The following is a 12,784-nucleotide window of genomic DNA, read 5'->3' on the forward strand; positions in this document are numbered from 1 at the left end:
GTGTGTAATCAAGTCTCCGTATAAATGCACCTGCACTGTGATAGTCTCAGAGGTCTGTTAAAAGCGCAGAGAGCATCATGAAGAACAAGGAACACACCAGGCAGGTCCGAGATACTGTTGTGAAGAAGTTTAAAGCCGGATTTGGATACAAAAAGATTTCCCAAGCTTTAAACATCCCAAGGAGCACTGTGCAAGCGATAATATTGAAATGGAAGGAGTATCAGACCACTGCAAATCTACCAAGACCTGGCCGTCCCTCTAAACTTTCAGCTCATACAAGGAGAAGACTGATCAGAGATGCAGCCAAGAGGCCCATGATCACTCTGGATGAACTGCAGAGATCTACAGCTGAGGTGGGAGACTCTGTCCATAGGACAACAATCAGTCGTATATTGCACAAATCTGGCCTTTATGGAAGAGTGGCAAGAAGAAAGCCATTTCTTAAAGATATCCATAAAAAGTGTTGTTTAAAGTTTGCCACAAGCCACCTGGGAGACACACCAAACATGTGGAAGAAGGTGCTCTGGTCAGATGAAACCAAAATTGAACTTTTTGGCAACAATGCAAAACGTTATGTTTGGCGTAAAAGCAACACAGCTCATCACCGTGAACACACCATCCCCACTGTCAAACATGGTGGTGGCAGCATCATGGTTTGGGCCTGCTTTTCTTCAGCAGGGACAGGGAAGATGGTTAAAATTGATGGGAAGATGGATGGAGCCAAATACAGGACCATTCTGGAAGAAAACCTGATGGAGTCTGCAAAAGACCTGAGACTGGGACGGAGATTTGTCTTCCAACAAGACAATGATCCAAAACATAAAGCAAAATCTACAATGGAATGGTTCAAAAATAAACATATCCAGGTGTTAGAATGGCCAAGTCAAAGTCCAGACCTGAATCCAATCGAGAATCTGTAGAAAGAACTGAAAACTGCTGTTCACAAATGCTCTCCATCCAACCTCACTGAGCTCGAGCTGTTTTGCAAGGAGGAATGGGAAAAAATGTCAGTCTCTCGATGTGCAAAACTGATAGTGACATACCCCAAGCGACTTACAGCTGTAATCGCAGCAAAAGGTGGCGCTACAAAGTATTAACTTAAGGGGGCTGAATAATTTTGCACGCCCAATTTTTCAGTTTTTGATTTGTTAAAAAAGTTTGAAATATCCAATAAATGTCGTTCCACTTCATGATTGTGTCCCACTTGTTGTTGATTCTTCACAAAAAAATACAGTTTTATATCTTTATGTTTGAAGCTTGAAATGTGGCAAAAGGTCGCAAAGTTCAAGGGGGCCGAATACTTTCGCAAGGCACTGTATCTATAGATAGTACACTGCATAATGAAACAATCCCCAAGAAGCTTGTGTTTTTAGGGTGGACTGGGTGGACTATTATGTGGCATTAGTAGATTGTTTTTAAGCACTTTCTAGGAAGAGAGCGCGACGTCGGCTCACGTCATACAGGTTCAGGCAGGCTGTAAAGGACAGTTGAATATTCAAAAAAATTCATTGGTAGCTGATTAGTATGCTGTTGCATTGAAAATATATTTTACAATCTCCAGTGTTTGAATTATAAACTTTAATAAATGAACAAGTAATTACATAATTTCCACCAGCCAGATGTCTAAAACTGGGAAACTGTGTTATGCCAGCGATCCCGGTTGACAACTCCACGGTGTCCCCACCCAGAGTGCAAAGAACCCTGGCATGACCCTGGACAACACCCTGTCATTCTCTGCAAACATCAAAGCAGTGACTCACTCCTGCAGGTTCAGGCTCTACAACATCTGTAGAGTACGACCCTACCTCACACAGGAAGTGATGCAGGTCCTAATCCAGGCACTTGTCATGTCCCGTCAGAACTACTGCATCTCGCTGTTAGCTGGAATCCCTGCTTGTGCCATCAAACCCTGCAACTTATCCAGAATCCTGCAGCCCGCCTGGTGTTCAACCTTCCCAAGTTCTCCCATGTCACCCCGCTCCTCCACACACTCCACTGGCTTCCAGTCAAAGCTCACATTCACTACAAGACCATGGAACTTGCCAGCAAGATGAACTGCCTTCAGGCTGTGCTCGAAACCTACACCCGAACCGAGTAGCCCTCCCACACCTACAAGAGGCCAGCTCCCGCTCGGTCCAGTCGAGGCTCTTCTCTGTCCTGGTACCCCAATGGTGGAACCTGAAGCTAAAACAGCATAGAGCTTCCCCATCTTCCGAAAACATCTTTCCGAAAACCCCCCTCGAACCCACATTTTTCAAAATAAATAAATAGCCTTTCGTAAATTAACACTCACACTTCACCCCCCCCCCCCCCCCCCCCCCACACACACACACACACTAGCTCTGAATTTGCTGATAGCTACTTTATACAGGAAACATGTACTTACTATGACTGTGATATGTTGTCATTTCACCTAGCTATTATAAGATGAACGCACTAACTGTAAGTCGCTCTGGATAAGAGCGTCTGCTAAATGACTCAAATGTCAAATGCAACCTGACACTGACATATTGTTATTATGAGCTCACCCCAATTTGTATAGACTTTTTATAGATTTTTTCCTAATTCCCTTTACTTCTTAATGCTCTGAGTCAGGGCGGTGACTACTATTGAAGGCAGATAGGGTCTGCTTCAGTTATGAGCTCACCCTATTTTGCATACGCTTTGCATTTTTTCCTAACTCTCCTAATGCTTTAGCTCAGGTGGTGCCTACCATCGAAGGCAGCCAGGGTCTGTTCTGTGGGGTCAGAGGTCATCTCTGTGTGGGTGGCATCCAGGGCCTGCCGGTACTTTAGATTGGTCTCTCTGCAAAGACAGGGACCACGGTCAGGCGTCATAACCCTCAGCTTAAAATAAACAGGTCATATCTGGTTCAGTGTGCAATATGGACAAGAGTACATTGCCAGTGTATGGATGTTTCTGTCCCCTACCCATCAATGTCAGCTGTCTCTACGTAGCACAGGCTGTGTGGCTCAGAGCTGCAGAGGAGCAGTAGATCTGCCTACAAGGGATACAGAAGGAAAAGATGTCTATAGAGAGAAGCACAAAGGGAGAGGGGTGACCAGACAGTCAGGGCTAGGGAACCACTTTGGACTCTCTCCCTTTTTTAGTACCCTTTCTTTACCTATTGACTTTTTCTATTGTTGTTGACTGTCGAGGGGTAAACCTGAAAGTAAGCATTTAATTGCACTGTGTTCTCCATGTATAGCATGTGTATATGACGAATAAACACATTTGAATTTGACTCTATGCAAACCTGCAGGTGGTGCTGAATCAGCTGAAGCTAAAGCCTAGCCATGGAAACTCACCGGGATGATCTGGTCTTTGTGAATCCGCAACACATCTCCCACACACACATCCTTCCACTGGGATGGGCTGAAACTGAGACGTGGAGTGGAGAGAGACAGAAGGTAGAGAGACAGAAGGGAGAGAGTCAGAAGGTAGAGAGACAGAAAGGAGAGAGTCAGAAAGGAGAGACTCAGAAAGGAGAGAGACAGAAAGGAGAGACTCAGAGAGGAGAGAGACAGAAAGGAGAGAGACAGAAAGGAGCGAGACAGAAGGGAGAGAGAAAGAACGGAGAGAGACAGAAGGGAGAGAGTCAGAAGGGAGAGAGACAGAAAGGAGAGAGTCAGAAGGTAGAGAGACAGAAAGGAGAGAGACAGAAGGTAGAGAGTCAGAAGGTAGAGAGACAGAAGGGAGAGACTCAGAAAGGAGAGAGACAGAAAGGAGAGAGACAGAGGGAGGAGGTCAGAAGGGAGAGAGACAGAAGGGAGAGAGTCAGAAGGGAGAGTGACAGAAAGGAGAGAAACAGAAGGGAGAGAGTCAGAAGGGAGAGAGACAGAAAGTAGAGAGTCAGAAAGGAGAGACTCAGAAAGGAGAGAGACAGAAGGGAGAGAGTCAGAAGGGAGAGAGACAGAAGGGAGAGAGACAGAAGGGAGAGAGAAAGAAAGGAGAGAGACAGAAGGGAGAGAGTCAGAAGGGAGAGAGACAGAAGGGAGAGAGTCAGAAGGTAGAGAGACAGAAAGGAGAGACTCAGAAAGGAGAGAGTCAGAAATGAGAGACTCAAAAGGAGAGAGACAGAAGGGAGGAGGTCAGAAGGGAGAGAGACAGAGGGGAGAGAGTCAGAAGGGAGAGTGACAGAAAGGAGAGAGACAGAAGGGAGGAGGTCAGAAGGGAGAGAGACAGAAGGGAGAGAGTCAGAAGGGAGAGTGACAGAAAGGAGAGAGACAGAAAGTAGAGAGTCAGAAAGTAGAGACTCAGAAAGGAGAGAGACAGAAGGGAGGAGGTCAGAAGGGAGAGAGACAGAAGGGAGAGAGACAGAAGGGAGAGAGTCAGAAGGGAGAGAGACAGAAAGGAGAGAGACAGAAAGGAGAGAGTCAGAAGGGAGAGAGTCAGAAGGGAGAGAGACAGAAGGGAGAGAGTCAGAAGGTAGAGAGACAGAAAGGAGAGACTCAGAAAGGAGAGAGTCAGAAATGAGAGACTCAAAAGGAGAGAGACAGAAGGGAGGAGGTCAGAAGGGAGAGAGACAGAAGGGAGAGAGTCAGAAGGGAGAGTGACAGAAAGGAGAGAGACAGAAGGGAGGAGGTCAGAAGGGAGAGAGACAGAAGGGAGAGAGTCAGAAGGGAGAGTGACAGAAATGAGAGAGACAGAAGGGAGAGAGTCAGAAGGGAGAGAGACAGAAAGTAGAGAGTCAGAAAGGAGAGACTCAGAAAGGAGAGAGACAGAAGGGAGGAGGTCAGAAGGGAGAGAGACAGAAGGGAGAGAGACAGAAGGGAGAGAGTCAGAAGGGAGAGAGACAGAAAGGAGAGAAACAGAAGGGAGAGAGTCAGAAGGGAGAGAGACAGAAGGGAGAGAGACAGAAGGGAGAGAGTCAGAAGGGAGAGAGACAGAAGGGAGAGAGACAGAAGGGAGAGAGACAGAAAGGAGAGAGACAGAAGGGAGAGAGACAGAAGGGAGAGAGTCAGAAGGGAGAGAGACAGGAGGGAGGAGGTCAGAAGGGAGAGAGACAGAAGGGAGAGAGACAGAAGGGAGAGTCAGAAGGGAGAGAGACAGAAAGGAGGGAGACAGAAGGGAGAGAGTCAGAAGGGAGAGAGACAGAAGGGAGAGAGACAGAAGGGAGAGAGACAGAAGGGAGAGTGTCAGAAGGGAGAGAGACAGATGGGAGAGAGACAGAAAGGAGAGAGACAGAAGGGAGAGAGTCAGAAGGGAGAGAGACAGAAGGGAGAGAGACAGAAAGGAGAGAGACAAGGGAGAGAGACAGAAAGGAGAGAGACAGAAGGGAGAGAGACAGAAGGGAGAGAGACAGAAGGGAGAGAGTCAGAAGGGAGAGAGACAGGAGGGAGGAGGTCAGAAGGGAGAGAGACAGAAGGGAGAGAGACAGAAGGGAGAGTCAGAAGGGAGAGAGACAGAAAGGAGGGAGACAGAAGGGAGAGAGTCAGAAGGGAGAGAGACAGAAGGGAGATAGACAGAAGGGAGAGAGACAGAAGGGAGAGTGTCAGAAGGGAGAGAGACAGAAGGGAGAGAGTCAGAAGGGAGAGAGACAGAAGGGAGAGAGACAGAAGGGAGAGAGTCAGAAGGGAGAGAGACAGAAGAGAGAGAGACAGAAGGGAGAGTGTCAGAAGGGAGAGAGACAGATGGGAGAGAGACAGAAAGGAGAGAGACAGAAGGGAGAGAGTCAGAAGGGAGAGAGACAGAAGGGAGAGAGACAGAAAGGAGAGAGACAAGGGAGAGAGACAGAAAGGAGAGAGACAGAAGGGAGAGAGACAGAAGGGAGAGAGACAGAAGGGAGAGAGTCAGAAGGGAGAGAGACAGAAGGGAGAGAGACAGAAGGGAGAGAGACAGGAGGGAGGAGGTCAGAAGGGAGAGAGACAGAAGGGAGAGAGACAGAAGGGAGAGTCAGAAGGGAGAGAGACAGAAAGGAGGGAGACAGAAGGGAGAGAGTCAGAAGGGAGAGAGACAGAAGGGAGAGAGACAGAAGGGAGAGTGTCAGAAGGGAGAGAGACAGAAGGGAGAGAGTCAGAAGGGAGAGAGACAGAAGGGAGAGAGACAGAAAGGAGAGAGATAAGGGAGAGAGACAGAAAGGAGAGAGACAGAAGGGAGAGAGACAGAAGGGAGAGAGTCAGAAGGGAGAGAGACAGAAGGGAGAGAGACAGAAGGGAGAGAGACAGAAAGAAGAGAGACAGAAGGGAGAAAGACAGAAAGGAGAGAGACAGAAAGGAGAGAGACAGAAGGGAGAGAGTCAGAAGGGAGAGAGACAGAAGGGAGAGAGACAAAATGGACAAAGAAAGGAGTTGAGTTAAAGACCTACATTATTTTCCTTGTACTAGAAGCACAAAGGAACTGACATACAGTAGATTGACACAAACGTTTAAATGTTTTACAGTTCACAAGGGTGTCTGAAGTTAGGTTAGTGCCCTAAGAGGCAGAGCTGGCATCTTTGTGCTCACCTCTGGGAGATGAGGACATCACTGGGTCGCCTATTAATCTGAGAGTCACTGCGTCTCCTGGCCTGAGGGAGAGAGAGAGAGATAGTAGAGACAGACATACAGATAAGAAATGGTTAATAGGAAAGAGCGAGAGAGAAAGAGAGAGAGAAAACACATTTAGGGGACCATATAGTGACACAAGCTGAGAGATTTACATCATTCACTAATTGACAAGTCAATAAAGAGGGTCACAAAGCCTTTCAAAAGGGGTGTAAACACCATAACGCAGTGATGCACTTAACCATAAATGCTCCATGCAAAACATAATCGCTGCTGGAGGAGAGAAGCTAGTTAAAAATCTATGCAACTTGGAAGACCAGTTTGTCAATGAGTACAAGGAGTCAATGAGGACAATGAATGAGCGAGGTGCGTGATTGGAGGGTGAGTGAGTAATCTCACCAGGTCATTGGTCAGGTCTTTAAGCCCCCGTACTGACAGAACTATTACCAGGGGAATGGTGGTGGTGTACCAGGGGATGGACGAGATGGCAGGGACACACTGGAAACACACACATACACATGTACATATGCATGCACTCTAGTGCTGAGCGATTAACCAAGATGTTTAATGTTGTTGTTTTTAAGCAACTAATTGACCGACGTTGTTCAATTACTTGAATTCCATTTCGTGTTTTTTTTGTGAGCCCAACGAGCCGTTTCTCTAGAAAGAAATCAAATCATTCACGAGAGAAATCAAGTCAAGAACTATGTGGGATCCTGCACTGAAGGAAATATTCAACCTCGTTCAGTGCAGAAATGTGGTCATTTCCTTCAATGACCATAATCCATTGTGCCTGTTCTTTCCTGCTCGGACAGAGACGGATACACTTTTAAAGCTGCTACATTAGGTTAGGCAGACACACCGCTGTGAACGCATGAGAGGAACGTACACAACACAACAACGCGAGGGATAGAGAAGAATGTGATAGTATGCCTTATCTACTTTGAAGAACTAGTCAAATGATTTTGTCAGACATACTTAGGATTTTAAATTTGAATGGTCACTATTTTCGGATTTTGAATTTCCATTAAAAAGCTCCAATGTCATTTTAATGTCATTATTTCACAATGCATTTAATGTTAAAAAAAAATATCGAAACCAACATCAAAAAAACCTATTTATGTTTTAATAATTGGACCGAAACCTAAAAAAGCTTTTTAGGTTTGCTCAGCACTAATGCACACACACACACACACACACACACATATTGATTACCACATTCACTGAATCACAAGTATAAATTGCACACAAGCTGCTCATACTAGAACACTAGTCTAAAACAATCGAAAATATGACCATTCTTTTGTCAACATATATACAGATAAATAAAATCACTAATGTCAAATATTGGCCAAAAAATACATACGATTTACCCATCCTCTGAAACCATAGAAATGAACTGAGTAGATAAATGAAACCCAGAGTCTGACCTGCATCACCACCATGAGGAGGAAGTAAAGGTTAGCTACTCGCTGGAACTGTTCGTACAGCGTGAGGGGTAGGAAGGTCAGAGGGGAGTACTTAAAACTGCGCACCACATTGTCCTGGCAACCCAACCCAGAGGACAGACACAGAAAGAAACACAGAGAGAGAGATACAAGGGAGACGTGAGTGTTTGTCAATTAGTGGGTTAGTGTGTTTGTGCCTACAGTGTTGGGTTACAACAACACAGTGTACTGTGACTCACGGCATATCGGCCCCAGCGGAAACACAGAAAGGATCTCTGCTGTCGATGTTTGTGGAAGTGACGGCTGTTTGCTCTCACCTCCCACGTAATATCTGTTAAAGACAGGGTTAAAGAAAAGCCTATTACAACCACAAATTGGCTTTCTCTATCACCAATGAGATTTGAGGAGGACATAGCACAGGGACTAGGTCACGTCACTGTCCATCACATATGGGGTAAGATGAGATCATGTGTGTGTGTGTGTGTGTGTGTGTGTGTGTGTGTGTGTGTGTGTGTGTGTGTGTGTGTGTGTGTGTGTGTGTGTGTGTGTGTGTGTGTGTGTGTGTGTGTGTGTGTGTGTGTGTGCGTGTGTGTGTGTGTGACAGACTGTAGTGTGTTATTTTACATCTCTCAGGGGGAATCTTGCAGCCCCTTATTCCCCTATCCTGCGCCTGGAGAAGGCAGAAATTACTCTAATAGCTTCTTCTGAGGAAATCGGATCCCTTAAAACACTCCATCATTATCAAACTAGGTCAAAGGTCATATATAGGATGCTTTATTTGACATCTAGACACACTTTCACTTGTTTCATGCAAATATGGATGGACACAAAGACTGGACTGACCTGTTTCAGGGTTGGTGGTAGTATCCCCTTTGGTCATGGTGCTATAATGACTAAATATACTGTTCTGGAAGAGTGAAACAGAGAGCAACAGTCAATTTATTCATAACATTGACTCTCATGCCAGCCTTGTTACTCATTCCACTGTTGCCATGCTTGCTTACCTCATAGGACACACAGAGAGAAAGAGGGAATCTTGACTCCTCAAATCATTGACTGTGACCTATTTTCATCAGAAAGACACACAAAATCCTATGTCACTACTGGTCGTTTGAGGTGGCTGAGTGTGAACTCAAATGGTCCCAAGGTTTAACATTTCAGACGTTCGATCAGTAGATGACAAAATACCTACTGAACATGAGTTAACCCAGCTTTGGTTAAAAGTCTTTGTTTGGTAAGCAGTTGGTGAAACTTGTCGATCCAACTATTTGAGTATCATACTTTTAAGCCAGGACTCTCAAAAGGTAACACAACAAGAGGCGGTGAATCGTGGTTCGGTGGTAGATATTCTGTTTTCATCTGTCACCATGACCTAAAGAGGAGTAATGATCGTATGCAGTGGAATGAAGGTCAACCCAGTTCACCTCAGACGGACCAGAGAGAGGGGCTCCACCTCCTTAGCTATAACTCTCTAATTCCCTCTTCTCCTTACAAAGAAAATAGATAACAGGTAAATGTTACCTGATGACAACAAACACCAACCCTAAACACAAGCCTCCCGCACACAATTTAGTTTAAACAGCACAAACTCGAATAAGCTCCCACAATTAATGAACTAAGAAACATACTTCCTAACAAACCCACAGCTCGATGTTAAAAAGTGTGTAGGTGTGTAGGTGATCGTTAATAACACCCACCTGTAAACAGCAGCCTTTGAGTATCCCTCCATGGCTTGTGTGTCTCTGTGTGTCACATAACATCTGTTACCAGGTGACGATCGCACGTGCCAACATCCTCAGCAGTCAGACCACAGCTGAATATTAACATGGTGGTGACTTTCCACACATTCTCCACAGCATTTCATAACAATTCCCCTGCTGGCGTTCCTCCCTCTCTTCCTGCCTCTCTCAGTCCCTGCCCCTCTCTCTTTCCCAGGTAGCTTCAGTATCAACATATTCTACCTGCACCTGCCAGAGAGAGGGAGGGAGGGAGGGAGGGAGGGAGGGAGGGAGGGAGAGAGAGAGAGAGAGAGAGAGAGAGAGAGAGAGAGAGAGAGAGAGAGAGAGGGAGGGAGGGAGGGAGGGAGGGAGGGAGGGAGGGACAATGTGTGAGGAGAGACGGGAGAAAAAAAATAAAATGAAAGGTGGAAAGGTTATAAGAGTTTGTGGGAGAACACAAATACCAGTGGTCCCTCGTTCCCCAGCCCCTTTTCCCTGGCCATTCAACATTGAGATGTACTCGTCTGTACAGAGGGACTCATTGACGTCTTTGGCTGAATTTCAATAGTTTAAGGAGGATGGGAAAGCAGTCTACAGAAAACAAGGAAATTATTTTGAGATTTAGTCTTTGTCACAATGCTAATAAGGCTAACTAACACAGGCCTGAATGTCAGGTGAAAGTATGTATAAGTAGATAATAGGTCACCATCTTTGTCCTGGAAATACCAGACCAAATTCCCAGTTCTGATTTCCTTTCACCATGGGTTTCATGTTCTTTCCCCTCACAACACAGAGGTCTCCTTTTCTTCCCCACATCACCCCCTCTCTCCCTCTTCCCTCCTCTCCTTTTCCTTCTCCTCCTATCTCTTCCTCTGTATTTTCTCTCCCTCTCTCCCTCTCTCCCTCTCTCCCTCCTTCTTTCTCCATTCCTCTCTCTCCTTCTCACTCTATTTTTCCTTACCTCTCTCTCCCTCTCTCTCTTTCTCCCTTCCTCTCTCCCCCTCTCTCCTTCTCTCCTTCTCTGTCTATTAGAGCACTCCAAGCTGCAGGAGGACTGAGATGAGGATGGATTGGCACAGTGAGCTCCCTCCCATGGGTGGTTACTATGTCTTTATCCTCAAAGGGAAGCTCCTGTCCACACAAAGCCCCATGTATTGACCTTACAACATGATGAAAAACCTCCATACACCTCAACTAGGAAAGTGATTTCGGTATACCACGTTATGCCATAAGCAATTTGATTGTTTATGGCATAACATTGTCTGCTATTTAGTGACATGTTCTGCTAACTCACTGTTAACTCACTACTCCAAGGTCTGGAGCCTCCAGCGACGGTTCCCAGTCCGGAGCCTCTGGCGACGATCCACGGTCCGGAGTCCCCGGCGACGATCTACGGTCAAGAGTCCCTGGCGATGATCCACGGTTCGTTTCCTCCGGCGATGACTCCCCGCACCAGAGGCGCCCCCGAAGTTGGCGGAGCCATGAGCGGAGCGGGGTCTACGTCCCGAACCAGAGCCGCCACCAAGGCTAGAGTCAGGTTTTGCGGCCGGGGTCTGCATCTTGGGGGGGGGGGGGGGGGGGTGGTACTGTCACGCCCTGACTTTAGAGAGCCTTTTTATTCTCTATTTGGTTAGGTCAGGGTGTGACTAAGGTGGGAAATCTATGGTTTCTATTTCTTTGTTGGCCGGGTATGGTTCCCAATCAGAGGCAGAGAGTCTATCATTGTCTCTGATTGGGGATCATACTCAGAACACTCCATGAACCCCCATGCAACCTAAAAAATGTTCTGTTCTCAGAACATTTAAAAAAACATTTCATTTTACAGGTCAGGAAACGTATGGCTTCTTTCCCACAACCAATGTGAAACCAAAAATATACATTCCCACAACTTCCAACTAACCAAATGTGCTAGATGGGAAAGGTGGCCACAACAGTGGAAACTACTGAATGGTCTGGAATCACGATGGAACCACAGCAACTGTCAGGATTGTATATCAAAACGGTGGGTCAATTTCCTTAGGTCAAAAGGCAACTTATCACCATTACTGTTTGGAAGATCAGAAGTGGACATGCAATGACTATCATTGGTATCAGTATGAAATAAATAAGTATATAAAACCCCTAAGATACATAGCTAATTATCTCAAAGCATGTTCTAGGTTCAAAAGGCATGTGTTATCAGAGCCATTTAGATGTCATACAATTCCACTGTTCAGTCAGCCCACCATCTTGTGCTTTTCTCTGTTGCGTTGCCATCTGGTGGTTGTAAATAACCACTGCAGCTTGACAATCCACTACAAATTATTACCAGTTTATAAACATTAACAAGACTTCATGTTCTGTCAACACATATAAATATCTTACAGCTAGATCAAATGGTTCAATTGTATGTACTCTATTTAACATAGTGTTAAATGTGGTTATGTTTTTTACTCATACCCAGATTTGATTATCCTCAAAAGGGCCCCATACTAAACCTTGAACGCAAATGTCTTTGTGTGTGCACACGTGTGTATTTTATCAGGAACAATCAGTCCCATCTATTTTTAAATGTGGGCTTGCAGCAGAGTGGTTTTCTGAGATGCGTTGAGGCATGGAGTCTCAAACCTCCACACACAATAAGGCCAGTCGGACAGGCTTTTTCCACTACAGTTTAACTGCTGCCTGTTATACCTGCTAAACCTCATATCCCTCAGCAAACACACAAACACACACACACACACACACACACACACACACACACACACACACACACACACACACACACACACACACACACACACACACACACACACACACACACACACACATACACTTCGATGTGAATCTACCACACCACTGAATATAGCACAACAGGAGGAGGCCTACTTATGATAGTACATGTAACCGTAAGGACAGTTGCTGATTGATGTCCACACAAAGAGAGCTGGATGGGCAGACATACTGCAGTATATTTAGTTGGGAGTACATCAGTACCACTGTGTTGGTGTCAAACTGCAGCCCAGTAGCGCAGAGAGGACTGGAGGCCCCTTTGAGCTAGCTCCATCTCACCTGGTTAGATCAAACCAGTACTCAGTCCAATCAAATCAAATCCAATTGTATTTGTCACATGCGCCGAATACAACCGTTAAAT

The 12,784-nt window shown here is 45.8% G+C and overlaps 1 protein-coding gene across 1 annotated transcript in view; it reads right to left on the minus strand.

The window, feature by feature from the left end:
- The window catches only part of LOC139407603 (phospholipid-transporting ATPase IC-like), a 33,849-nt gene extending 24,169 nt beyond the window's left edge, over nt 1–9,680 (minus strand). The window contains exons 1-11 of the mRNA XM_071151429.1: nt 9,631–9,680; nt 9,126–9,305; nt 8,938–8,996; nt 8,777–8,840; nt 8,173–8,264; nt 7,916–8,029; nt 6,885–6,983; nt 6,447–6,508; nt 3,309–3,381; nt 2,931–3,001; nt 2,714–2,805 (exon numbers count right to left, since the gene is read on the minus strand). Coding sequence (XP_071007530.1) covers nt 2,714–2,805; nt 2,931–3,001; nt 3,309–3,381; nt 6,447–6,508; nt 6,885–6,983; nt 7,916–8,029; nt 8,173–8,264; nt 8,777–8,813 — 640 coding nt within the window. The 5' untranslated portion in view covers nt 8,814–8,840; nt 8,938–8,996; nt 9,126–9,305; nt 9,631–9,680. The remainder of the gene's footprint in view (nt 1–2,713; nt 2,806–2,930; nt 3,002–3,308; nt 3,382–6,446; nt 6,509–6,884; nt 6,984–7,915; nt 8,030–8,172; nt 8,265–8,776; nt 8,841–8,937; nt 8,997–9,125; nt 9,306–9,630) is intronic.
- Nucleotides 9,681–12,784: the final 3,104 nt, after the last annotated feature.

This window comes from Oncorhynchus clarkii, chromosome 4 (assembly GCF_045791955.1).
Source record: "Oncorhynchus clarkii lewisi isolate Uvic-CL-2024 chromosome 4, UVic_Ocla_1.0, whole genome shotgun sequence".
Lineage (NCBI taxonomy): Eukaryota > Metazoa > Chordata > Actinopteri > Salmoniformes > Salmonidae > Oncorhynchus > Oncorhynchus clarkii.